The sequence below is a fragment of the Cyprinodon variegatus genome, unplaced genomic scaffold (assembly GCF_000732505.1).
Source record: "Cyprinodon variegatus isolate N-32 unplaced genomic scaffold, C_variegatus-1.0 Scaffold1588, whole genome shotgun sequence".
NCBI classification, from domain to species: Eukaryota; Metazoa; Chordata; class Actinopteri; order Cyprinodontiformes; family Cyprinodontidae; genus Cyprinodon; species Cyprinodon variegatus.
This window is the reverse complement of record NW_015152041.1, coordinates 57107-83917: the sequence shown is the minus strand read 5'-3', so window position 1 is coordinate 83917 and position 26811 is coordinate 57107. Positions and strand designations below refer to the sequence as shown.

The window sequence follows — 26811 nt, the reverse complement described above, 5'->3', positions numbered from 1 at the left end:
TATAGTTAAACCTGGCACACAATCTGGATCATTGCTAAATGGTTATGCAATTAATTTGGAAAAAATGTGTTCATCCAGTGAAGGACACTGCAGTTAGATTAGGTGTTGCCTTCACTGCCCTCTTGTGGAGAAAAGCACATGTTTGCCTAGAGGGCTTCCTTCATCCCCCCATGGCTGATCCATTCTGATGGACATCTATGACTTTCTATGGGTCTGTCTGTGAGCGTCTGCCTCCGTATGACAGAACAAGCCTCAACGAGGCCTGATTTTGTCATCCTAGATCACACAAAAAGAGCTGGTTATGCTCAAAGCCGTCAGCAATAACAAACAGATAAACAACCATAAAGGACTGGCTGTCTGCTCCATCCCACTGGTCAACCATCAGGAGGACGTCTGGCTCCGGCTCAGATCCTTACCTCTGTGAGCAGCCCTCCACCGCAGCCCACGTCCAGGATCCTCAGCCCCGCCAGCGGTTGTCCAGGATGACGCTCTCTCTGCACGTTCAACAGATTATCTCTGCAAGATAATAGCGCCATCAACATTTAACCTCCAAAGTCAAATGATTTCTAATGAAGCTGATATGACTTTTAACAAATAGTGAAGCCTAAATTTAAACCCCAAAAATTAGTGTTTAAAAATGACAGCGACTTGGAGGAGGAAAAACTGTGCCATGGCTCTGCTGCTTCCTGATGCATCATCATCATCATCATCATCCTCAGTAAGGTCCCAAAGCTGCTTCAGTCTGAGCGAATGAGTCCAGCTGTCGCTCCAACCCCGCCTCGCACATTTTATCATATTAAAGACACCAAAATAGGTTTTTTTGAAAGATTTTATTTTAAACACAAATACCAAATAATAAGGAAGAAGACTTTTTTTGTTAGGGCTGGAATATGAATCATATTTTAAACTCGATTATGATTCTAAAAATGAAATAATGGATTATTTTGCTCCTGTATAGCTCACTCTTGTGCCGTTTTCTGTTGCTGATCCAGCGGCAGTCGTATCGCATACCCTCTGCTGTGGATTCCTTAATCAAGAGGATATTTTTCGTCTTTGGTCTAAAGACTAACTCTGGCTGATGTCGCATGAAAATGTTGGATGTGATGGAACTGAGCTGCAGCAGCAGCGTTTCCTCCAAACTGTTTCCATGCTGGTCAGAGTGCATATCGCTTCTCTGGTTTTAATCCAAATGATCAGGGAAAGCCCAAAAACTCAGAGGAAATTATCTGTAAACGTCTTAAATAAGCACTGGTCAAACCTGAAGCAACAGCTGGTTGATGCCTCGAGTCGCGGCGCAGCTGCTGGGTGACATCGTCTTCTGGTGCAGAGATTTAACAGAGATTATATTTCATTTCAAATATAATTTCTTTATTAGCTTCGTTCAGTTGAGGATCACAGCCTCCTTCAGAGAAGTTAACTCGTGGATCAACAGGCTGCTGCATGCGTCACACTTCACTGCCGTTTGGCTGCTGATGCTTTGCGTCGTAGTTCTGTGGGACTGCGACGGTTCATCCAGGCAGAATCAAAGCTATCGCTGGTTAGAGAATAAAGGAAGAACCCGTCTGGAAAGAACAGTCACTGCAGTCGTTAGGCAAATCCTTTCCAGTCCCTCCCTTTTTTTTATTTTTTATTATCAAGTATTACTTGCACCCACCTGGCTTTCTAGGGGGAAACGCTGTCAAAGCAAAACTTCACTTTACGTCTCTCCCACTGGAGAAATTATTCTGATAACATTGTTTAACAGAATTGTTTATTTTCCCCCAGCTTTTATCATCATTACACTGTCACAGAGCTATCATTACACGCCGCACAGAAGAACCGCTCCCCCCTCACCTAACGCAAACACCTGTGGACGCGCCCACTTTTTTTTCTGTCTTTTATTTTATTTTGCAAAGTTAAACAGGCTGTCTAAAACTCAGGTCATATGTTTTTCATCAATAACCTTATACTGCGTCTAAAATGGCCAAAGAGGCTGACTACGGGTTAGCCAAAGGGACAAAAAGGCTTACCTTTGACTCTTTAATTATTCATGATTAATGCATTAATGTTGACATCCCTAATATGTATATATATAATAAAATTAAATACCTTTTATTTAGCTCGACTGAGGAAAGAGCATCTCTTTGGGTTGGGAACTTTGCAGACCCATTATATACAAATCTTTGTAGTCCCGTTATATGCCTTTACCAAAAAGACCAACGTTCAGCTGGTGATGATAAAATAAAGCTGTATAATCCAAGCGTCCTTCCTTATGGTTTTTTAATCTTCCTTTTTGAGCCTAAATAGATCCTCAGCACAGGATGAGCTATGAGCTTAAATAGACAGACTGCCGCCATCTACTGGTAATAATGCTGAACTACCAGAAAGCCACATGGTGAACATTAAAAAAAAATTCCGGTTTTTAACACTTTTAGGCCCTTTTCTGTAGTGTCCAGGATGAAATCGAATGATTTCATCCTGGACAATCGTCAAAATTTTGGTGTCGATCATTCGATTTCATCCTGGACACTACAGAAAAGGGGCTAAAAGTGTTAAAAACCGGAATTTTCCTTTAAGGGCTGGTTTATGCTTGGAAACCATCTGCATGTGTGTCGCAGTGAACGCAGATATGCCCCGCCCCTTCCGCAGACACTCTGCTGCACCTCTCCAAAATTGTAGGTGACCGTAAACAGGAGGCCTCTGGTTGGTCAAATCTACATCTGCTCTACACTATGCGTATTTCCTGTTTGCTACCTTACTGACTTGTTTTGTTTGTATTATCGCCATTGTGGAAAAAGACTTGTGAAGATGGACCGGCTAGAAGAGCAAGGTGCGGGAGAACGCTGGAACCCTTTTTCCACTTTGATCCCCGCTCTTCTACCCCCTCATGTCCCTAGATTTTCGCACAAACCTGCCCCCACTTCCTCACCGCCTCGGCCGTATCTAGACCCACAGATTGTTCCTGATTGTCTCTCTTGCGTGGTGGAATAACTTAGCACAGACCACGCTTCAATATTGGGCAAAAATCAAAACTATCTGAGTCAAGCTCACTGCGACACACTGCTGCGGGAGGATAACCAGCCCTTAAGGCAGCTACCACAGAGGCGAGAAACTCCACTTCTCAAGGGCCGCTATTGTGCTACCATTAGATCCATCCTTGGTCCAACACACCTGAATCGCAGCACAGTGACGTAAACCCAGTCCCATAATTTTCTTAAATTAAANCGCAGCACAGTGACGTAAACCCAGTCCCATAATTTTCTTAAATTAAACATAAATAGAAAGGTTTTATTTACCAACACAATGAGCAAAAACAAAGCTTAAAAAAAGTAACAATATGGAAGTAAATTTGTGTCGCTGGGATTTTAATTAAAAATGCCACTGAAATGTTTATGTTGTTTTTTTGTACTTACTGTTTCAGTGTTAAAATATATTCAGAACACATCATCTGGCTCTATTTCACTGTCTTAAATTTGGGGTCTAAATTCAGTGTAAAAAGGGAAGGGTTACTTCAGGTCACAGACATTATCAATGGATTGTGGCGTCCAACACCCAGCCAATCCCGTTACGTTTTCTTAGTCACGTGACGTGACGCTTGTGGCGCTCATACTGTAGGTAAACCAGCATCACGGGGCCAATCATGCAAGCTAACGCTAACTCAACTGTGAGTTTATTACTTTCATTTTTCTGTAGTTGAGTTAGCGTTAGCTAGCATGACCGGTTGGTTGCTGGTTTTCCTTCCGTATGAAGGCACCGCAAGCGTCACGTGACTAAGAAAACGTAACGGGATTGGCTGGGTGTTGGACGCCACAATCCATTGCTAATGTCTGTGACCTGAAGTAACCCTTCCCTTTTTACACTGAATTTAGACGCCGAATTTAAGACAGTGAAATAGAACCAGTTGAATCTCAGGAGGCTGAAAATATTGAGTTTGAATTTGTAAAGGTAAAATTTTTTTATATGCAGATTTCTTTAACACTGAAAAATAAGTATTTAAACTGTAATCACTTTGAAATAGTAATGTGAATTTTTAGCTTGAAGAGAAAATAACAAATGAAATTTCAGCTGTGTAGAAATAATGACAATGAATTTTTTTTTAGGTCAAAAATGTGTTCTGAAGATATTCTAACACTGAAACAGTAAGTACAAACATACAACATTTAAATTTCAGTCACATTTTTAATTCAAATCCCAGCGACACAGATTTACTTCCATATAACAAGCACTATGCCAGCAGGACCCTATCATAAAAAGGCTGTATGCAAGCAGAGTGAGGTCACACAGAGGTCTCCAGCTTTCCCGACCTTTAAATGCTTCAGTTTGGAGCATTACCGCCTCATTACCCTTCCAATCCATACACGGTGTTTCCTGTTGTAATTACAGATGGAGGCGCATTATGCTTCCAATTTGCTGAGTGGCTCAGTGTGTGTGATTTGAAAATAGAAAGAAGGGAGTATCTCACCGTACAAAAGGCACCCTGAGGTCATTCATGGCATGAAGAGCAGCAAAGTCTCCTTCTTCATCCCACCACTTGTTGGCCATCAACTGGAACCTCTTCACCTCACCGGGGTCCACGGTGGTGTGGGACGCCGACCTGCAGCCGTCATCAACATGTCAAAGAAAATGAAACGCAGCGACCTATTGTCGTTTCTAAAGCAGAGTGAAATCAATGTGGGTGTTGTCATGGAAGCATCTAGCAATCTATAGTAGCTTAAACTGTATTTCACAGAGAAATATAAAGATACTGATTTCCAATCTGAAAGCCTTTTTTTTTTATACCAATAACACCTTTAAAAATGTGCAATGTCTTTGATTACTTATGACTAATGTCACTTAAAGCTTAGTTTGAGTTTTATTGGTTTTATGAAAAGTTAAAATGTCAACTGGTTTATTTGAATTAACAATCCAGTGTATGTTAATCTATCAAAAATCAGTCCCTCCCTCACATTTAGCCAATTTTTATATATTTTGAGTGGGATGTTTATCCTGAAGTGGTGATGTTCACCGGCGCGTGGAGCCCATAGACTCTATGGGTGTGCGTCTCGTTTCAAGAAAGTCATGTGACCGATCCAGGAGTTGTTTCTAACTGACTGACTCACTAAACTGTGTTTCAAAACTTATCTGTTAACATGATGCATCTGCTGAAAAAAAATTGTCTCATCTTTTGCGGTTTATTATTAAAATGATCAAGAATTTTGGAGCAGCCTAAAAGGAATAGGAACGTTTCAGCCGTTGCATTTTTTATTTTCTGGTTGTGTTATAGTTTTCCTCTCAGTAATCACTCAACTTATCTGAATAAAACTTAATTTCAAATTGACTCTTTAGTTTATTTACTGTTTTTACTGTAATTATTGTTTTAAAAACATGATTTAAAATCCTTGTCCACAAGCATCCTCATTCACATTTTCCCCTAAATTATCACCTTATGATAGGTTATATGTTCACATTATTTATTGGCTGCATCTAAAAATATCAAAGATATTTTCAATTTAAATATAGATATGAAACAATACCATATAACCTAAAAAAACTTAAATTATATCATTGTACTACAAGGTCATCAGATCAGTTTAGTCTTTCAGATAAGCTGCCTGTAGTGTCTTTAAATGTCCAGCAGGTGTCAGTATTCTGTCAGACAGCATCAATACAGTTTGGAAATGAAAAGCTTCCAGCTGCCTCATTAACTCATCACTAGGGTCTGGTTTCTTTATTCTGGTATTGCTCAGTCCAGAAAAATATAGTTTGCTTCTTGGAATAGTTTTATTAAGTTTATTTTATCAGCAAAGGGAAAAATCTAATAAAAAGTTGTTTAGTTACAGTGATATGCAGATGAGTTATAACCCTTTAACTACTGTATAAAGTTGTTACCCCCTAACAAAGCTTTAAATCTGATTCCACAAGAGCCAGAAATAGTTTTCAGTGGAAAATGTTCTCTTTGAAAGGTAACCTTGTGAAGCCAATGCCCTGCTAAAGTAATGCAGTAGATCCGCAGCAGGATGGCTCCATTCCGCAGCATCCTGCCCTGCAGCGGTTTACTGGAACACACCGGGGCCCACCAGCCCTTAGGTTCTGCTAAGCACCTGGTTTGCTGCATCTCTGCACAGGCGGCCCTCCGCTGCCTCCACACCGCAGCTCCGCTGGAAAAGCCCCGAACCTCCGACCTCTGGATGGCGCCGCTGACAGGCGACACTTTCAGGCCCCTCAACCCAAACAGGAGACGGCCGAACTTGTTGGAGTACATCTCACAGAACCCGTCGGCTGTAGCTCTTCTTCTTCTTGGATTTATTGGTGGTTGGCAACAAACTTTTAGTAGCATTACCGCCACTTACTGGTATGGAGTGTGGTTGATGATGGTGCTCTTCTTCTCCTTTTTTTTTTTAATAACTTTATTTGGAACAGTAAGAATGACAAACTCAAACTCAGTATAATAAAGCGCAACATATAGTATTAGTCAATCATACCTCCTAACACTTTTCTTAATTTTTTTTTCTTTCAAGTTGCGAGGTAAACAGATGTTAAGTTTATGCAATACACTTCAGAAAAAGAGAAAAACGAAAACCAAGGATGTTCTTCTTCTTCTTCTTGTGAGGATTTATGGTGGTTGGCAAAGTAGTTAAAAGTGCATTACCGCCACCAACTGATAAGGAGTTAAACAAGGAAATAGGAAACAAGACTCACCGCCAGAAAAAAATAAAATAATATTTTCCGAACTGTTTAACTTAACCCAACATAATAAATAATCACATTCGGCCTCATAATTTCTAATTTAACAAACTTTTAGTAACATTACCGCCACTTACTGGTATGGAGTGTGGTTCATGATGGTCTATCTAATATTATAAAACAAAAAAAAAAAAAACTATGTATATATATATATATTTATATATTCAAAATGTTATAGAGACTTAGATTTATTTTGTCATTTTGTATACACAAGTGTAAATAAAAAGAAATGTCTTTTTTTAAAGTGCAGCCTGGATAAGGTGAGCAGCAGTGATAAAAAAAAAAACATTTTGATATAAAGTCACTATACTAGTTATGGAATGTGCATCAGGGTTTAGGGTGCTGTAGATGAAGTTATTCATCAGTTGTCGTTGAGCTGCTGCCTCCAGCTCCTGAAGCACTCACTTCTGCCTCAGGGGAGGAAGAGGACGACGCTGTGAGGATGGTAGCCCCCTGGATTGAAGAGGCTGATGTGGTTGAAGCAGCAATGGTGGCAATTTTTTTAACTTTATAGTTTTACTCAAAGATGTAATGACTGAGGTTTTGTTATTTTATTCTCTGCAGTAGCTATTAAGATGGGATCCCCGGTTAGACCAGGAGTCTGGAGCTGCTAAGATGAGAGCAGCTCCACTGGTCATACATCAAACTAGTGGCTTTTTATAATTATTTTGTTTTTTTTGGTTCCCCCACTTGGGGAAGTACTTCTTTAGTTGATCAAATTTGGCCCTGTGTAAATTTGTTTTAGATCAGCCACTGACCAAATAATTTCACCCATGGGGGAGAAACATCTTTTCCTCCATAGACTTGTTTAGCTTTAGTCTCACGACTTTAGGTTCAGGTATGATACTCAGAAGTAAGGGTTAGATAACAGACTATTGAGAAGAATCTGTAAGAGTTTGCGATTGAGTCACAATATATAATGGGCCACAAAATATTGTTTAACACTGGCCCAAGCCTCCATATAGATAAAAGTTATCTTTTGAGGCCTTTTATTTCTGCATCATCCACACACCTACTAGATACGCATCATCTAGTGTTGATAGTACAATAAATTACTAACAGTTTATTTACCCTAAATGTATCATGTGATTTATAGTGTAGTTTAAATTACACTAGAGTAAGCTGTAGTGAAGGAGCAACAAAGAAAATCACTTTTATACAAATACATTACAGTAAAATATTAGTAGCAAAGTATCTTTCTTAAATAAGTTACCTGAAACCAGATAAAAATACAATGAAATTTAAAGTAAATAGAATTCTGTAAATGTGTGTAACTATAAGCAGAAGCTCAATCTGAAAATATAAACTTTTACCTTCATATAGGATGTTTTTTTCTCTTATCTTCAGTACTGTTCTCCTTAAAACCTGACTGTTTCCTCTGCACACCCAAATTATCTTATTTTTAGAACAAATATTCATTCTGTTGGCAGATAATATTAACCTACTTAAATAAAGTTAAAAAACACTTATTTCAGAAAAGTTTTTTCTTATTTTTACATCAGCTTTTGCCGTGGTTTAAAGTTCAGCCTAATAAATTGAACGTCTTATTTTACACCAGAATTATTTTTGATTTTAACTTTTCACAGCCAACAAGCTGAACTTCACTGACCACCATCCAATCACATCCCTAATGATCCTTAAAGTAAAAAGCTAAACCTTGATCCTGCTTAAAAAAAGCTATGAAATAAAATTTAAGACAAAACGAGGAAGAAACAGCTTTATTGGACATCATACAACAGTGTGACGGGAAAAGTTTGTTTTTAAAATGATACAAGTTCATGTTTTAGCTGATTTAACTGTGTAATGTTTTGCTCATCAGTCACGCTTAAAAAAAACCCAACAACCACAGCATATTTACAATAAAAGAAATGAATGAGGGGGGTGTTCACCTACACAACTGCCTCTATAATGAGACAAGCCTGCTCAACTCATGGAATTTTAAGCGGTTAAATACACAGATCGGCGTGTCCGCTGCGCTCCTCAGCGTTTGCTTCTACGCGACGGGGACGTCGACCTGGAAGAGAGGCGGATGGCGACGCATTAATTAATATTTACTAATTATAACTCGCACTACAGCTAACAGACAGATTCTCTCTTAGGAGACTAACGTTTGCCATGTGCAAAGCAACAAACAGATGAGGCTTAAAGGCAGAAACGGTCCAAGTTTCACTGAGGTTTGACAGATTAAGCCGTCATGAGCTCTGAATGGTTTTAGAGTGGATTTTAAAGCTCAGCACATTTATTCTGACAGTCCACATTTCTCTGAAAATGCTAATTAAAGTGAGACAAACAATAAACACAGAGTAAGAAGAGGGAATAAAAAACGAATACTACCTTGATCGTGACTTAGACTTGTGTTTGCGGCTTGCCTTCTTACCAGACTTGTGAGGTTTTTCCACCGACCTTGACCGGCTACGTTTGGATTTCTTGGATTTTTTTTCCTTGCTAACTTCGGGGCTGGGGGATCTACTGGAGTCGGAGTCTGAGCGCCTCTTGCTAGCCTTGCCGGAGCCCTTTTTGGAGCCTTTGCTATCTTGCCGGGAGCGCTTGTCGCTCTGCGAGTTTGTTAAGGAGTCGCTCTCCCTCCTTTTCTTTGCTTTGTCGTTCTCCTCCGTAGCAGAGTTTCCTTTTTCCTTCTCCTTGTCTTTAGATCTAGGTTTCTCTTTCTTTCTGTCGCCGTCTTTTTCTCTATCCTTGTCTTTATCCTTCTTTTTCTTATCTTTTTCATGGCTTCGGCTTCTGTCTCTCCTCCTCTCCCTGTCTCTGCTGGAGGCCTTTTGTTTGTGTTTACTGCTCCGGCTGTGACTGCTGTCCCTGCGCTCCCGGCTCCTCTTCCTCTCCTTATCCCTCCCTCTGTCTCTGCTGCGACTGCGGCTGTCTCTGCCCTTACCCCTGCCTCTATCCCTGGATCGAGATCTACTCCTGCGGCTCCTGTGTTCCCTGGAGACGCTGCGCTCCCTCTTGTGCCGACCCGATCGCTCTGCGCTGCTCCTCCTCCTGTCCCTCCCTTTCTCGCTACGGTGCCTGTGGGAGCTATGGCTCCGGCTGCGCCGCCGGGCCTTACGGGACGAGGAGCGACTGCGCCTCCTCTTCCTTTGCGGCGAAGAGGAGCGAGAGGAGCTACGAGAAGATGCTGAGGAAGACGAGGAGGTAGAGGAGGAGTGGGAGCTGCTGCGGCTGGAGGAGGAGTGGGAGCTGCTACTGCATCCATTGGCCGGGGATTCGCTGCCGCCTCGCCTCGGCGGCTCCTTCCCTCTGCCTGGATGCTTCCCTTCATCGCTGCGGGACCCACGCCTGTCTACCAAGGACTCTTGCTCCCTGTCGTTTACTTCCTGCTTATGTACATTTTCTAACTGACCCTCCTTGTATTCCCCCTTTTCTCTGCTTAATCTCTCCTTCGACACCTCCTCTGTAAAAAAACAAAAAAACACACTGTAAGGAAGACCTTTAGGTTTTATGAAGCTCTAGCAAATTGCTTTTTTTATCAGTCCCTTTTTTACATATAAAAAAGTGTTTATATAACCTCCTTTAACTTTCTGGTTTTAATTCTGTATGGCTCTACTGGTTATTAAAAGTGAAAAATTAAATCTGCCCTGGAAACACGTTTTAAAGCTTCTGGGGTTCCTCATTGATCAGTTTTGGGGTTCATGGCTGTTTACTTTATAAATGTGGCCTTTGTGCAGACAGAAGATTGGTCAAAAACTGAACTAAAGCCCTAACTGTAGTTTGGTTTAGGAAGTTAAACCTCTCATCAGTTTAGTTAATGCTCTAAAATCAACCAAATCAGCTTTATATATTCAGGGTTTTAAATTTCAGAGCTCTTCTTAGAAGCAACCTGGTTTAACACTTTATTATCATTAATAAAGATCTACAGAAATCAGCTCCTGTAAAGCTCTGTACTCTGGTTGATGCCAAACTTGCCTTCAGAGTTTTAAACTGTTAAGAAATTTGAAGCTGGTAAACCAAATATAAGGGTTGTGCAATTTGGTTCTAAAATCATAACAGCTTTTTTTTTTTTTTACTGTGTGATTTTATCCAGTTTCCTCCTCATTAATAAAAAAAAACTAACATTTTTTTTTAATCTATTTGTTAACAGAGTTAACTAATCGAAGACAACAGCTGGTTGAGTATCAGTCAGAGAGCAGCTAGCAAACACTTTGTTTTCATGGACTAAAATGCTCTTTAATTTCCAGATTTCTCTATTTGGTAGACCTGACTGCTTTATGAAAACAGTTTAAAACCAGCTCAGATCCACAGATCCACACACTAACTGTGACTCTCCCTTCACTTTAAGCTCATTACTGCCACCTAAAGGGCTGCTCATTAATCGTCAAGCCCAACTTCTATTTGCTTCACACTTTTCTAGACCTGAAAAATCCTGAAACCCATTTTAGTATGTAATCAAACCAAACTGGAAGCCTGTCTAGAAAAAAAGCTGCAACTCATTATGTCAGAAGTTTAAATGTCAATACCAGCTATACTATTGGATTAGGTTTTTTCCTTTTTATTGGGTTTCTTTAAACTAAAAAAAGGTTTGTACAGTTAGGATAATAAAAAAACATTTATTGTACTTGTATTTAAGTATACATGTATTTTTTTGCACTTTAGAACATCTAGGAAAGCTTTATTCTTATTTTGACGTTTTGTGATCAAGTGTCACTGATGTAACAACTACCCCTCTCTGAAGATACACCCCTCTGGCGGTGCTTTATGCTAGCACTGTAGCTGCTATTGGCTAGGCTGCCTGTCACTCAGGCTGGATTCGGTGTTCTTTTAGTTGAGAACAGAAGTTTATTTGGTTTAGGGGTGTGCAAAATAATTATCATGACGATACATTGAAATTCTAATGTTTGTGATCTATCTTGTGTCACAAGCTTTTCTGGCCGCTGGACACTGCCAAGAGTCATTCATAAACAAAACATGGAGTTGAAAATTCGCCCATCACATTTCAAGTCAGATGCTTGGATGCATTTTGGCTTTAAAAACAAAGAAGGTAAAAAAGGAATTGATATGACGCACGTAATTTGCAAAAGGGGAAATGTCCTACATTTCAATGTTTTCATTTCATTGGTTTAAAGGACCACTGAGGCCATGTGAACGGCACTGATTATCCTTATTACAAGTTTTATAAACCCTAAACACTTTTTGTCCAGTAATAGTAATTTGTCTGCAGTGTTTGTGTTCATGGCATTACTTCCAAAAGTCGTTTCAATAAATACAGCTATGTAGGAATTCAGTTGCTTTCAGTTATGTATCAATTGAAAACACTATCCAGCTCAAACACAGCCAGTCAGCCACTGGTAATGGCTAAATATTTTTAACAGTGTTCAGTGAAAATATCGCAATAATCACGATGCATCGCATCGTGGCATGTGAATTGTGATTTTAATCGAATCATGACTTCTTTGGCAATACCCACCCTTAACTTGGTTGGTGATTAATAACTTAGCCGATAGCCATAGTCTAAATTTCTGAATTGGTGAAAGAAAACTGGATGTTTAACAGCCGGATTCAGGAGTTCAACCTTTTATGTAAGATGATAAAAACCCTGGTAAGTAAGCAAATAACAGTTCTAATCATTCAACTGATAATTAGTTTTACCCTTGATTTGAACTACCTATGAATTAGCTATAAATTCCAAGTTCTGATTAATTAAAATATTCATAATCTTATAGTAAACTCACACAACAGATGTAAGACAGAAATAAAGTATTCTTAACGTTCTGTTTAAATGAATGAACCTGTGACCTACCACGGGCCAGCTCTTGTGCTTGTTTTTCCTGCATTTCCTGCTCTTTGCGCCGGAAGGCATCCTGCTTCACTCTGATGCGGTGGTGCAGCTCTTCATCGTCTGTGTCGGAGGAGTCGGATCCTCGGGGACTGCGAGCCTCATCATCCTCACTTTCGTCTGAGCCATAGTCACCAATCCCGCCTGCCACAACAGAGCCCCCCCCACATCGTTCATTGTTGGAAGGAAACGAGACGCATTCCCACTCAAACACATGAATCCCATGAAAGGCACTTAATCCTACAGACATCTGTTTATTTCACCTATAGCCCTTTTATGACGGATTATGTGTGTAGTTCTGCAGTCTCTAAAGCATGCTTTTTTTTTAAACATTCAAATCCGGCTTAAATCTGACAACTTAAGTATTTAGCTATCATATCTTAAATAGTTTTGTTATTTTAAGTTTCGTCCGATCTAACACCGTACCATGAATCATTCCCACTCCCCCCCAGGAACAGAAAAAGGGATACTCACTGAGACCAGTCAGAGAAGCCAGTGCACTTGACTGTGCCAGCTGTTTTGCAGGAGCTTTGATTCACATCAACAACAGGAACAACATGTTAAAAAACATACTGCCATTGTCTCTAAGGCAAGAGAGCTGCTAGAGAAGGGGCCACAGATTAAGGACTAGTCACAAGAGCTGCCGTCGGTAACAAGAGATTTAAAAAAAAAATGAATAGAAAAAGAAAATAAAAATAGAGAAAAAAAAGAGAGGGTTAACAAACACAATCCAAGTCAAACAGTTCGGTCAGCAGGGAAAGAACCAATCTGTACTAATGCAGTAACTCCAATAGATGATGTCACTTCCTCCATCTCTAGGTGAATTCAGTGACGACTCAGACTTTAGGCGTTCAGCAGGACAATTTACAGCAACATAAACAGATTTCTAAATAGAATTGATCAGAGATCAGATCTTTGCTGGAGCATTAGCAGAGAATGGTTGAACAATGCACATCAGACAAACTCCATATGTCCTTCAATCAGCTTTCTAACATCAACAGATTACTGTGAACATGAAATTTACTCTGTAGACGGTGTGTCTGAAAAGCAGAGGTGGTGTAAGGGGTTAGAGGGGCGAGCTGACCTCGGGTGGCTTTTCTGTGGGCGTCTCTGGCAACATGCAGGATCTCTTCGTTGGTGACCGTCAGGAGGATCTCTGTCAGCAGAGTTTTAGTCATGCCCATCTAAGAAAGGGAAGCAAAGACATGTTAATATCTAGAAGACTGCGTGCAGAGCTGACCTGGAGTGAAACTGACCAGCAGCTCTTCCTTTAACTCATCCGTTAGTTCTGGTTCGCTGTCGTCAGCGGCTGGAGACGGGCTCCGGGTGGAAAACTCTCTCTTGATAGTCACCTTCTCTTCGTTCTCATGTTCATCGTTGCCTTCATCATCGCTATCCTAATTTAAAACATTAGAGACTCGTTCTTTATTAACGCACTACAAAAACAATCTAGAAATAAGTCAAAATGTCCTAAATTAAGTGTATTTAATCCTAATTTGAGGATGTAAATAAGATCTGCCAAAGGAATGAGCATTTTTACTCAAAATAAGATAATTCGATAATATGCACTTGAAATAAGACAATGGAGTTGTTTTTTTTCTTATTTTAAATGTAAATTGTCTTGTTCCATTGCACTCTAAGAAAAATGGACTTATCTAGATTTCAAATTTTTCCAGTGCATTCCTCTATGCGTTCCGACATAGAAGAATCCAAGAGACACTTACGAATTTACTCTTGCGGGGCAGACGAGGCCCGTCTCCTTCCACGTTAGGCTCCTGCTCTTTCCTGTCCTCCTTTTTCCTCTCCGCTCGCTCTTTTTCCATTCGCTCCCGCTCCAGCTTCTTCTGCTTCTCCCTGTCCATCTTCTCCAGACCCTCTCGGATCCACGCTGGCAGCGTGCGCCGCTTTACTGCGTCTAAATGCAATTCAACATCAATGATGCAGGCTTTTCATTCTTCACCAATGCCTCTAAACTACAACAGACCCTGTTCATTGTGAATATTTACAGCAACTGATTTTCTTTTAGCATGTTTTCATTTTCAGCTGAAAATGAAAACAAAAGGGAAATCCTGTTTAGAAATGAAAAACATTTCCAATCAACTAAAACAACATTCCTTCAAATCTTGTATAAATTACATGTAGGATTGTAATGGTGCTTTGTTACAGTTCACACCTTAAAATGCACACACCTTCCCATCACCTCCAACCAGGTTCTCCTTCCTTCCAACCTTTAATGGCAGGTCTTTGCAGCATCCTATCAGCACATCTTCCTTTATAAGCTACTCATCTTTGCAAGCCATGAGCCTTTTGGTCGCTCATCCCTTTGTGGATGGTCTGGAACTAAAACCTGCCATGAGCGCTTTGCCTAATTTTTCTGCTGTGTTTCTCGCTCTTTGTTCTCTAAAGTCATTAAACAACATTTTCTGAGGTCTTGATTTGACTCTAGAGTTGTTCTGAGAATCAATTATAAACAGGAGGATCAATCTGCAGGTAGCTGGCTGCACTGTTTTTAATTTATTGGCATCAGAATAAACAAGGTTTGTATTTCATCAGGTTTGACAGACGACTGACTCACCTAGAGGTGCTACGGGGGCCTCTGGAGGTTTAACGGGAAGCTGGATAGGCGATCGGGGTCGCTCTCTAAACCCGGGCGGTCGGGCATCTCGTCTGTTCTGAGAAGGACCCTGCCAGTAGGGGGGTGTGTGAAATCCTGAGGAGGCTGGAGGGAAGGCTGGAGCTGCACCGTGCTGCGAAAAGACAGAAGAAGCTGAAAATGAAAACCAGGCCTAAAGTATAGGGGGTGTACCGTTTCTTCTGTTACCCAGTGTGGGGACTGCTGCCTTAAAACATGGTATCCACATCAGCTCACTGGGATATATAGCCAGATTTACTACTGGCCCTCCTGGAAAGTCAACATTAGCCTTACAGAGATGTATTCCCATTAGCAGGGTTCTCAGCAGCACACAGCATGCTGCTGCGCTCAAACACGTCACATTATACTGAAGCGCAGTCACTGGTTATGCTTAAAGTTGTCAAAATTACACCAGGACACAGTTGCGAACAGCGCTTTTACCTCGTTATTTGCATAAATATGTATGAAAACATGACGTGCTGGCAATAAGCATGACAGGTAGGGAAGCTTTAGAGAGTTAATGCACTTTATAGTTCTAACATAAACCAGGACGCCTCATTTCAAAGTGCTGCTAGCAGCACTGAATGCTGGATTAGCCTAAAAACAGAAAGCTACATCCCAGTTAGCATCCACTTTTTTAAAACGAAGCGGTAAATAGTGTTACAGCATGTCGGAGCGACATACCCCGCCATTTTACATCTCTGTTCACTGGAAATCCTAAATGTTTCACATATTCTACTCAGCTTTTTAATCCAGTAACTTAAAAGATTTCCGTTCTGTTAAACATTATAAATAATGTAATATAATGTAAATACAATATAATGTGTAAAGAAAACATCTTTCTTCATTCAGTCAGTTTTTTTTATACATATGCAGGAATAAAGTAAAATATAATGAAGTACTATTTTCTTAATTCAGCATATTTTAAAAAAAATAAAATAAAAAATATTATAGAAAGTTCGTCTGATAAAAGAGTAAACTCGGGTTTTCAAAACTGATAATTAAAAATTAATCAACTTTAGATTAATCAATAATTTGCATCCCTAGTTATACACACAGAGCAAAAACCTGGAATAAACCTCACAAAGATTCTACACTAAACAATAGCATTCAATATTATCATAAGCTGAAAAAGTTTAGATTTAAGGCACCAAACTAAATGTTAACATAAGAAATGTTCTGCTTTAGTGTTCCTCAGAAGATCCTCTGTTATGCATTATAAACTTCCTGACCATAAAAAAACATTGGAATTTCTGCAAGAGATTCCTTTTTCTTATAAGTTGGTAGACTCTGCAAAATGATGCAGAATATCTGCAGTTTGTAGATTTGTTCAAACATGAATTATTCCAAACATGCAGTGTCTTCAAAAAGCCAGAAAGGCAGTCAGTGACAGAGTTAGCTGCTCGGGTCCGGCACAGTTCTTGTGGACCGCCTCTTCCTCTGATATCTGGATCTCACACTAAAACCCACAAGCTTCAACATTTCCTACTGTAGCATCTGCATACCTGATAATCAAACTGGTTCATGGCCATGGGGGCCATGGCGTAGCTGTCGGGCTGTGCCCCATACCCATGGCTGTTCTGGGGATAAACCCCGTGGCGGGCTTCAGAGTTGAACTCCACGCTGTCCTGACTGCTGCTGTCCTCATTCGGGGTCACAACATCCATCGGCGCTGAACCTGGAGGGATCCAGGGCTGCTCAGGGGGAGGAGGGGGAGGTGGAGGGGGCTGACCATGTATTCCCCATTCTGTAAAGAACATCCACAGAAATGTTTTAAAACTCCTAAATATCCATTTATTTAACCACCTGTGAGCCCATTTTTAGGCAGTTTCTTTATAGAACAGGAAGAGAGGAGAGAAATGAATCTGTATTCAAGATAAATCTTAACTTTAGGCCAGCTGCTCTGCCATCAGAAATGTGCTGAGGTGAATATTTCGCCCATTTCCTCGTGTCCCTCACACTTTAGCGTCTCCAAAAAGTCTCAATAAAACCACAAACCTAATTCTTTACGTTAAAATTCAGACATTTCCTTAAATCAGTCCTGATCCAGGACCTGAAACTCCACTGTGACACCATGCAACTGTCTGCTCTCTCTGATTTTAGATTTGCATCAACCTCAACAAGTCATGCAAATGGATTTTGCATAATCCAAAAACAAGAAAAAATAACCAACTACAGTACAACGCTTAAACAATCAGCAGCGGTTAGTAGGAAGTGGTTATGTTTTATTGAGATTTAACTGAGTAACATTTTCAAATATAAATACTTATAGGATTAGTTTCACTTGAACAAACTAAACTTCTCACCATTATTCTTAAGTAACGTTATTTGTACTTTAGTAAGATTGTGGGCAATAGTATCCACTGAGGCTGATTTTATTCATCCTTTCTGTTCTTAGACGTCTCCTCAAAACCTGATAAACTCTCTGTATTATACTAATAGCTGCCAACATTTAGTGTGTTTTAATTTAATAGTTTGTTGTGAAACATGATTGCTTTGAAGCATGTCTCACAGCTTGAAGTGAAATACTCTTTAAATTAATGTCACCTCCAAGAACGGGTGATTAAAACAGAAGGTAACTTTTGATAGCACTGTATGTTATTTCAGGGTTCCTACAGCATAAGGCAAGTTAAATTCAAGACTTTTTAAGACTTTTTAATGCCACTTTAAATTAAAATTTAAGACCAAATTCACAAGAAATGCAAGAAAAACCCGCTTGCGATAATTTAACCCAAAGGTTTATTTTAACATAAACCACTGCACTAATGTTTCAAATTTTAAAAAGCTTCCCATACAGGAAGAAAGCTAAAAACACACAAATGATGGATATATTTTAATAATTATTTAACTGAATGCACAAACTTTGTTTTAGCAGAGAACAAAACAAATCAGTTTTAAAGCCACAACATAACCAGTGCTAAGTCTTTTTTGCAGCTATTTTTCTTTGTATCATTTTCTATGTTTGATTTGGTGATAAGTGGAGGTGTTGCAGAGACAAATGTGGAACAAAACCCAGAAATACTGGCTGTTTCTCGGTAACTCGATTTTGACGCTTTGTGTTTCGTGCTTCGCATGTGACTCCACTGCCTTAATTCCCATCGTTCTGAGCTTGAATCGCTTCTTGCACAAAATCCACTGAGCCTCATGTATGTTCCCTGGTTTTAGCCATGGAGAAAACTCTTGGCTGGAGCCAATTTTCGTTACATTTACACTTGCTCATGTTTTCCAGACAAAAACCGGCCGCAACAACGCTTTTATTGGTTCCGCTATCGGGACGGAACCAATAATGGAAAGCCGTTATTTTTTATATATATATAAAAAAAAAATTGTCAATTTTAATGTTTTTTTTAGTTACAAAAATAAAACCGTAATAAAAATAATCCTATTTATGATGTTTTAAAAATTAAGACATACGAAAGACTGATTTAAGACATTTTAATACCAATTAAGGCCTTAGTTTTATTTTGAAGAATTCAATGCCTTTTAAGACTTTTTAAGGACCCGCGGGAACCCTGAATTTATATTAATAATACATATAATTATTCTAAGATTAGATTTTTAAGCCATATCAGGCCCTCGCCTCCACCTGTAATTTCTCTACAGTGAATGAAAAACACTAGCCTGACGTAGTCCGACTCAATTCTAGTCAGAATATGAGTCTGATACTGCTCCATAGAGCTGTGATTATGGGGCATGTTTTGAACGAACCAGGAAAAAAAATGCCTCCGCACTTAATTGGATAGACCTACAACCAATAAGAGCAACGGAGTGCGTGACGTATGTTAAGTGACACATAGTTGTTGTCCACAAAAATCAAAGCGTGCAGTTGCACGCCTAGAATAAGAAGATGAGACTTGATCGCGTTTCTCTGTTCCTCTTTTAAAATTAATTTGCTGTCGATATCTTCTAGAACAGACCTAATAGCAGAATCTACTCACCTAAACTCTCCAGCGGCAGCCATTATTGTTGTCACCCAAGCGCGCATTGGTCACGTGGTTGATTACGTTACTGTTGGTCATCTGTCCATCATCGTATAAAGCCCGCCCTGACAATTTGATTGGATCGCCTGACAGTGGGCGATAATACTCGCGGTACTATGGAGCAGAGCCAGACCGAACTTCCCCGACCTCAAACTTTGTGGGCAGGACTAAGTTCGGAATGGCAACCAGGCTAGAATAACACCTCATTTTCAGACCAGCTGCATTGATCTCACACTATTTTCCATTCAACGATCCTACTGTAGCATCTAGATTCCAAATAAAGACACAGCAACAGTAAATATCCTCACAGGCAGTACTTTGCATCGTTATAAGATATATACAAAACCTGCTTTATTAGTTTTAGATGTTTTCCTGTTGATTTTTTTTAATTTCCAACTGTTTAATTAATCTGTATAAATAAAAGAATAAACACAATTTCCACCAACCTTCTATCCGTTTGATATTAAAAATCGCTAATGTCTTACAATAACAAATAATGTAATTCTGATATTTTAACATTTATCTGTCTGCTTTCAGTATTTCTAATAAAAAAATAAAAAATAAAACGTGGGTAACCAGTGGGTTACCCCAGAGACGAGGGGTGGGCTTTTCACATGTCGATTAGCATTATTGTGATTCATTTCTTGTCATGATAAGAATTTCCATTTATCATCTAATGGAGAAATTACAACTAATGATGTTTAAAAGCATTTAGAAAACGCCATTCAGGGGTTTGACAAATACAATGAATATGATTAAATACAGTAACTGTGGGATGTTAAGTGGTGTAATTGACACATCTTTATGTAAGTGATGTCCAAAGGGATCCAATTTTAAATGTTATTAGCAGTATTTGTGACCACTGATTGCTGCAGCATGCAGCCACAGCTATACAGTTACCTAAAGCCAGGCGTACACTGTGCGATTTTCCAGTCGTGCGAGAATCTTTCGATCTGCCTCACTTTCAGCCTGACCATGCATCATGTAGTGTACAGGGGGTAACGAGGGGAGATCAGCCTCTCACGATCAACTCCTGATAAGGAATCGTGAGGTCGGGAGAAAATAAAAAAACAAGTTTGATTTTGTCCCGACCGTCGTGGGCAAATGGCTCAGTACACACGCGCAAACAAGGATTCTTCTGTAAACACAGCAGCGTGGCAGGGATGCAATGAGTGGAATGCAGTTCTGTCTGTAAAATTGACAGACCGTAGTAGCCACGTTTGCTCAGCCATGTCTTTTTTCCTAATACGTCGACACCTTTTCTTTTTAGGGCTTTCAGCACAAAATTGCACAAATTGCCACGGCAGCAAATTTCACTATAGTGAGCTTCGTATTCCCCTTCTATTTCTTTGGCTTCCGGATAGACGAGTCAGAGCAGCTCCATCTCACTGCGGAGCCGAGTCTGACGTGCCTTTTAGCCGTACAGTGTGAGCTGTAGCTGTGTGCAACGATTAAATAAATAAATAAAAAAATTGCAATGAAGAGTTTTTTTTGTTGTTTTTTTTAATCTTCATTAGTATCAAAATAGTACCACAAAATATTAAGATTTTAAATCCTTATCAGGGCGAGGCAATTAACTGCATTTGTAATATAATCATGATTTAGAGAAACACAATATTTCATTCGCAGAAACACTCAACTTGCAGTTAACAAGAGAAGTACAGTAAAAAATTCCCCTTCCAGGCTTTTATATGGCAGTAATACACTCAAGGTGGGTTTGCCATCACACAGAAGTTAGCAATAAAGCTGTGCTTTTAAAATATAAACTCATAACCCAACGTCAAACTACAGGATTAATTCTTACATGCAGTACTTTAAAGATAAAATGTGACTGTAGTGCTTCTTCTAACGAAAAACTGAGTTATTAACTACTACTTTAAATAATCACAACAGAAAGTAAACCAGCTAACGTAAGCCTAGCACTTCTACAAATAACTTCAACTGAATTTAGACATTGGCCGCTTCTCGGTATGTGTACTCGGTACTCGTAAAACGTCATCAGCCTCAGCTCCAGTACTGTTCCAATTCACAAGAACAGCAGACCGAGAACAGACAAAGTCCCTGGATGTTGTTCCCGACCCTCCTTCTTTACCCAGCATGCATCAGAGCAAACTTGTCTTGAGATTGACAGCTGTCCCAGCATGCACTGCGGCAGCAGCAGCTTTAATGGAGCACTCACAGAGCTCAGAGTATTAAGTTAAAGGTTCTCTTTTCTGTTGTTCAATAAAAGTACGTGTTAAGATAATTTGAGGCGAGAATATACTTTAAAGCATCACTATATGGCCCATTTACTGATTAAACGCGTAATAAAAAAAAAAAAAAAAAAAAAACAACTCCAAAGTTGAGAGGAACGCAGCAACCAGCGGACCTCAGGGGGTAACGGCAGCCAGGGCTAACCGCAGCCCGTCTGCAGCAGCTCTCTCTGCAAAGCTGTGTGTGTGAAGGACCGCTGACTATGATGGTGATTTTTTTTGTTTTATTTGGCAAAATGTTGATTTGTGTTTATTTGACTGTGTTCATTATTATTCCCCCACTAAATGAAAAAAGTAATAATTTATTATTATCTAGAGACTATTAATAACAAGAGGTGACATGGGGCTCTAGACGAGCAGAGCGGGTGGTGACGTCATGAGTACGCTTCTGTTCCAATTGACCCATTTATGCTGTGTGCTCCTGTTCTCCCCAAGTCCATACTTTCCTGTGTTCTTCTCAAAAAACGGACACGAGTCCGTACTCACGTTCTTCTGAATTGAGAAACTGCCATTGATTTCAGTTGGATGTGTCAAAGCTAAAGATATCTGGCTAGTAAAGCTGTTCAGCAGAAACTAGAACCAGCTAACACTGCTAAGAATATGGTTTCTATCTAGAATATCTCTGGGGACTGAGTTAATACTGATTTTATGTCTTGTTTTTCTATTTTAAAGCTACTGAGTTTCCAAGTAAATGCATTGCATAGATTCTTTTGATATATTTTCTCTAAAAGTCTGGATTACAGAAAAGAATCCCGATCAGGATTTCCCTAAATGTAAAAACTACCATTTAGAGCTGGTGAAACCTGTCAGTGTGAGTTAAAAATTAAACCAGATTGTAAAATGTCTCCCTGGCAAAATATTTCCGATTCTAACCTTGAGGTTGGAGTTTAAGAGCCCTAAAGTCAAATCAAAACGCTTTATTTTTATGTTACCTGGTTGCCACATCCTTCCAAATGGAGGTTCACCTTGAAAGTTTCCATGATTGGCCGGTGGAGCATTTTCAAGGCCGGGGATGTCCTGCCCATTGGGCTGGATGCTGTGGGGTGGAGGTGGGGGTGGAGGCGGTGGTGGTCCTGTTGACTCTTTCTGTGCTATCCAGGCCTGTGCCAGAGCAGCCCAGTCCACTTGGCCTACATAGATTAAAATAAATACATTTCACCAGTTAATAATACAACCTTTGCGTCTGAGATTCTTATTTTTCCTAAATAAAGTGAATGCATCTTTCACTAACCTGGATCATGCTGGTGTTGGAAAGACTGCATCCATTGCTGCTGGCTGCTCAGAGGCCACTGGGGCCAAGGCTGTCCTCCCTGGTCCCACATTAGCTGCCCTTCTCCGCAGGAAATGCTGTGATATCACAACAAGTTATATTTTAATTTAACCAAGGCGGCTTCCGCTAATGCAGTTTCCAAACGCCGCTCTCATTCTGGCCAGAAGAGCGTCAAACGTTACCGCTAGTTAACCAGCAAATTAACGTCGGAGATTCAAGCTCAGCACAGAAGATCTGCTCCGATAGTTGTTGATATGGACGCTGTGGAGCAATGGGGTCTTGTGCAATGTTGACGTCTGAGACCAAAATAAATGTTTGGGCAGTTGAAATGCTAACCTAAGACAGCCTCGAACACAGAGCTAAGGAAGCTAACGAGAGCTAACGTTAGCTAAATCTTAAAGCTCGTAGAGGAACCGTTTCTTCTTAAGAATGCAACACAATGTCACCGCTGTAGTTCATACAACAGTTTTTTTTAAGTGTATCTAAAATTTAACATGACTGCTTTTTAGTGTGTGACACAATTCCCACCTTTTCCAGACAGTTTTTCTCTCCGGAGAGATGCGGCTCAAATCAAAATGGCTCCAGCTAGTGAGTAGCTGCTCAGTGGAGGCGGAGTTCTGTTGCCTTCAGGGATAATGTGATTTTAAAAATTCAAGCTGTAAAAAACGGTGAAGATCGCTGACGCTGCGGTTAAACCGATCCAATTATGATGTAAATTCACCAAATAAAATATTTTTTTCTAGCCTAAATAATTAATACAAAGGCTCAAAATAAAGTTTTTGAAAATTAAACAATGTAAAATATTTATGTATTATCATCTGAAATAATGTAAAACCTCATAAAATCAGAACATAAATACCGGCCTTATAACCTTTCGCCAGTCCAGTAGTGTTTACCTACCTTTCTACCTTTTCGAAGTGAACAAAGTCACATTTCTTTATATTTCACCGTCCCGTTATCCAACTGTCGACGAGCGCCATCAGCACCTAAACGCATCACAGGAACAACCTCATGAGGTTTTTCTTGGACATCAGGGGCGAACCAAAGATGTTTGGGGACCAAACCAGAGGAGAGGGGGACACTTAAAAAAAAAAAAAAACTTTACAGACACAAGTCTAACTTTTATTATTATTATTGTCTAGTGCTTGATTTTACTAATTTTCATATTTGATATCCAATTGTTTTTGCTCTTTTTAGGCTATAAAACAAAGCATTTTTACATGTATTCTTAAAAATCCAAACACTCACTTAAACTAATTATTAAAAAAATTATAAATATGATATAGTACTTTTCTTTTAATGACTTATTTATGCCATCCATCCATCTTTTTCCACTTTTCCGGGGCCGGGTCGTGGAGGCAGCAGTCTAAGCAAAGATGCCCAGACTTCCCAATCCACACACTTCCTCAAGCTGTTCTGGGGGGACCCTGAGGCGACACCAGGCCAGCTCAGAGATGTTTCCTAGGCCTTTCACGAGGCCTCCTCCCAATGGGGACATGCCTGGAACACCTCCTGAGAGAGGCGACCAGGAGGCATCCGGAACAGATGCTCGGCTGGCTCCTTTCGACGTGGAGGAGCAACTACTCAACTCCGAGCTCCTCCCGGGTAACTGAGCTCCTCATCCGATCTTGAAGGGTGCACCCAGCCACCCTGTGAAGAAAACTAATTTTGGCCGCTTGTATTCGTGATCTTGTCCTAACTTATGCCATCATTTAAATTACCTTGTCATTTTGTGAGAGTTACCTGGGCTCAGAACTACAAATAGATGCTCAAATATTGTTTTGTATTCATAGAATTAAAGGAAAACATGCAAACATGCAGACTTATTAAGCTTTAATAGTTTACTTTAAAATATTTAAGAAAACCATATAAGCTACTTCTCTATAAGTCTTTACGCCTCGTTCATTTACCACTACAGATTAGAACCAGTCGTCCACAAAACGAGGAAAATAAAGAACGTTCGGGAAAAAAAACGGTTTTATCAACCTGTCCTGCCCCTCACCAGCCACATTACTAATGTTTGGCCAGGCAACAGAGGACATAGCTGATGGTAATTTATTAATTCATGGCTGATATTAGACGTATTGCAGCAATCAACGTCTAAGAGATGATTTGGAAATAAAAGGTGTTGCTAAGCATTCTGTTTATATTGAGGATCAATTGAAAAAGCTTCCTGGATGGGAAGCAAAACGTCTTTAACCTTGGAAAAAAAGACAGTGGATGAAGAATAATCCACTGGACTGAGTTTTCATTTCTGAAGAGGTTTCACTTCCCTTCCAGGAAGCTTTTTCAATTCAAAATGTCAGAAATAGTGTTGAGTTCGAGGCTTTATAGATTGGACCAAAACAAAGCCTTGTTTTGGCTTAGAAAACATGCTACCCCTTAGGAATGGGGAGTTGTTTGGGTTCTTTGTTAGCCTGCAATAGGACCAGAATGTTCACATTTTGGACAAAGAAGACAGGTGGTTTGAAAGGAGTGTGAATGAAGCCATTTATTTTAAGAAAGAAAAACCAACCTTAAACAGATGGGGTTGACTCAGCTTTCAAACACCTACAATGTAGCGATGAGGTTGAATCCTTCCGGCTATCTTCGCAACCCCTACCCACACACAGGGGACCAGAACATCTTGTCTGTTCAGCCAGGCCAACAATTCCCCCCAACGACCCCCCTTGCAGAGACATAGACAGGTATCGGGTATTACAGAATAACAAAGAACCCAAAAGACTCCCCATTCCTAAGGGGCGGACCCGTTCTTCCAATTTAATGTGAATAATTTCTAAGCTAAAACAAGGCTTTGTTTTGGTCCACTCTATAAAGCCTCAAACTCAACGCTATTTCTGACATTTTGAATTAAAAAAGCTTCCTGGATGGAAAACCTGGAAACTAAGTCCAGTCGATTTTTTTTTTTTTTTTTTACTTTATTGGAATCAGTTCACTAAATGTTGCACAATTACATTTTAGTCAAAATGATGACAAACTGAGAGCTTAAGGTTTGTTTCTCAAAGGGCCTTTAAAATATCAATGTGTTAGCTTTGATAAGAAATTATCAGGGGTCTGATCACCATTTTAAAGTAATAGAAATGACCTTTGGCTTTTCTGCTGCTCCAGTTTTACCTTGTGATTGAATTCAGATTAAGCTCTCTTTGGGTTTATCATTTTCATCAAATATGGCATCCTTTTGTTCTGCACTCATTCCTTATTCCAAATCATACAGATATCCAGCAGGATTTTTATTTTTCCATCAATTAAGATCTGATATGTTTTCAAAGGAAGTCCTCTCATTTTTTTTTTTTTTGCACCACACATAACAGCAATTGACGATTTAACTTGAATTTTCAATGCATACATACAAAATCTAAAATATTCACATGCCAACTTTTCATTGCAGGTGTTTTGTTATGTTGGTTGTGAACAGCAGCCTGAGAAGAAGACAGCCTGAGGCACGTCCAGTCCAAGTGTGTCAGATGTTTGCACAAGAAAATGTGCCGAGTGCTGGATGTCGGATTCTGTCGACAGTGACAGCGAATTGCATGGTGAGGAAGGCAATTTTAACCTCCTCTGCTGGTAAGAAAGCACTCCTGCAGCACCTCATTACTTTCACTGAAGTGTCTCACAGATAAAGGGGGGGAGGGGCACATTTCATTAAGTGAGATTAAATCACGTCAAACGCCTCAGCAGCGTGTCCTCCAGCTAGAAGCCCTGCTTCCCCTTTTAAAAAAAATAGAGAAACACATTTCAGGAAGAATTTGCCTTTTTTTATCCGTTGGTGGCCGCTTGACAACCGGTCCCCACATTCCAGCTGTGTGACAGGGACGTCACGGCGTGCGAGAGTCAAGAGGACATTTAGGGCGATGCTTTTCGACATTGCCCTTTTCATGATTCCACACCCACCTCCTCTTCACCAGCTCGCGACATGTTCCGAAGCAGTGCTGCTTTGCACCCGTCAGGGCCGGGAACAGGCCAGGATGGGTGGAATATGGCAGGGCAGGATGCACAGTGACAGACCCGACAGAAAGACTAAAAAAAACAACACATGACAACGGTTTCAAAGCAGGAAACACTAAATCTCTTCTGATCTCTATTCCACATCTGAAATTTTAAAAACAATGAAAAAATAAAAGGAGTGCTGCAGAACCGTTGCTGTTCATAAATCTGATTTATTTTGACAAGATATGTTTTATACTCAT

At 39.9% G+C, this 26811-nt stretch overlaps 2 protein-coding genes across 3 annotated transcripts in view; both read right to left on the bottom strand.

Moving 5' to 3' along the window:
• Positions 1-6244, bottom strand: part of LOC107104003 (ubiquinone biosynthesis O-methyltransferase, mitochondrial-like) — an 11298-nt gene extending 5054 nt beyond the window's left edge. Inside the window, exons 1-3 of the mRNA XM_015403884.1 lie at positions 6060-6244; positions 4442-4573; positions 417-516 (exon numbers count right to left, since the gene is read on the bottom strand). Coding sequence (XP_015259370.1) covers positions 417-516; positions 4442-4573; positions 6060-6220 — 393 coding nt within the window. The 5' untranslated portion in view covers positions 6221-6244. The remainder of the gene's footprint in view (positions 1-416; positions 517-4441; positions 4574-6059) is intronic.
• A 2161-nt stretch (positions 6245-8405) lies between these two features.
• On the bottom strand, positions 8406-23227 carry pnisr (PNN-interacting serine/arginine-rich protein). 2 transcript variants are annotated; one of them, XM_015403885.1, is made up of 12 exons: positions 23153-23227; positions 22586-22701; positions 22287-22484; positions 16628-16869; positions 15066-15237; positions 14215-14405; positions 13747-13887; positions 13575-13674; positions 12965-13018; positions 12455-12634; positions 9037-10111; positions 8406-8716 (listed from the first exon to the last, which is right to left on the bottom strand). In XM_015403885.1, exons 2-12 carry the CDS (start codon positions 22674-22676, stop codon positions 8683-8685), a joined length of 2478 nt encoding a protein of 825 aa, XP_015259371.1. In that variant the 5' UTR covers positions 22677-22701; positions 23153-23227; the 3' UTR covers positions 8406-8682. The 2 variants fall into 2 exon arrangements, with proteins under 2 accessions (XP_015259371.1, XP_015259372.1); XM_015403886.1 differs by having other exon boundaries at positions 8406-10111.
• Between the last annotated feature and the right edge of the window lie 3584 nt (positions 23228-26811).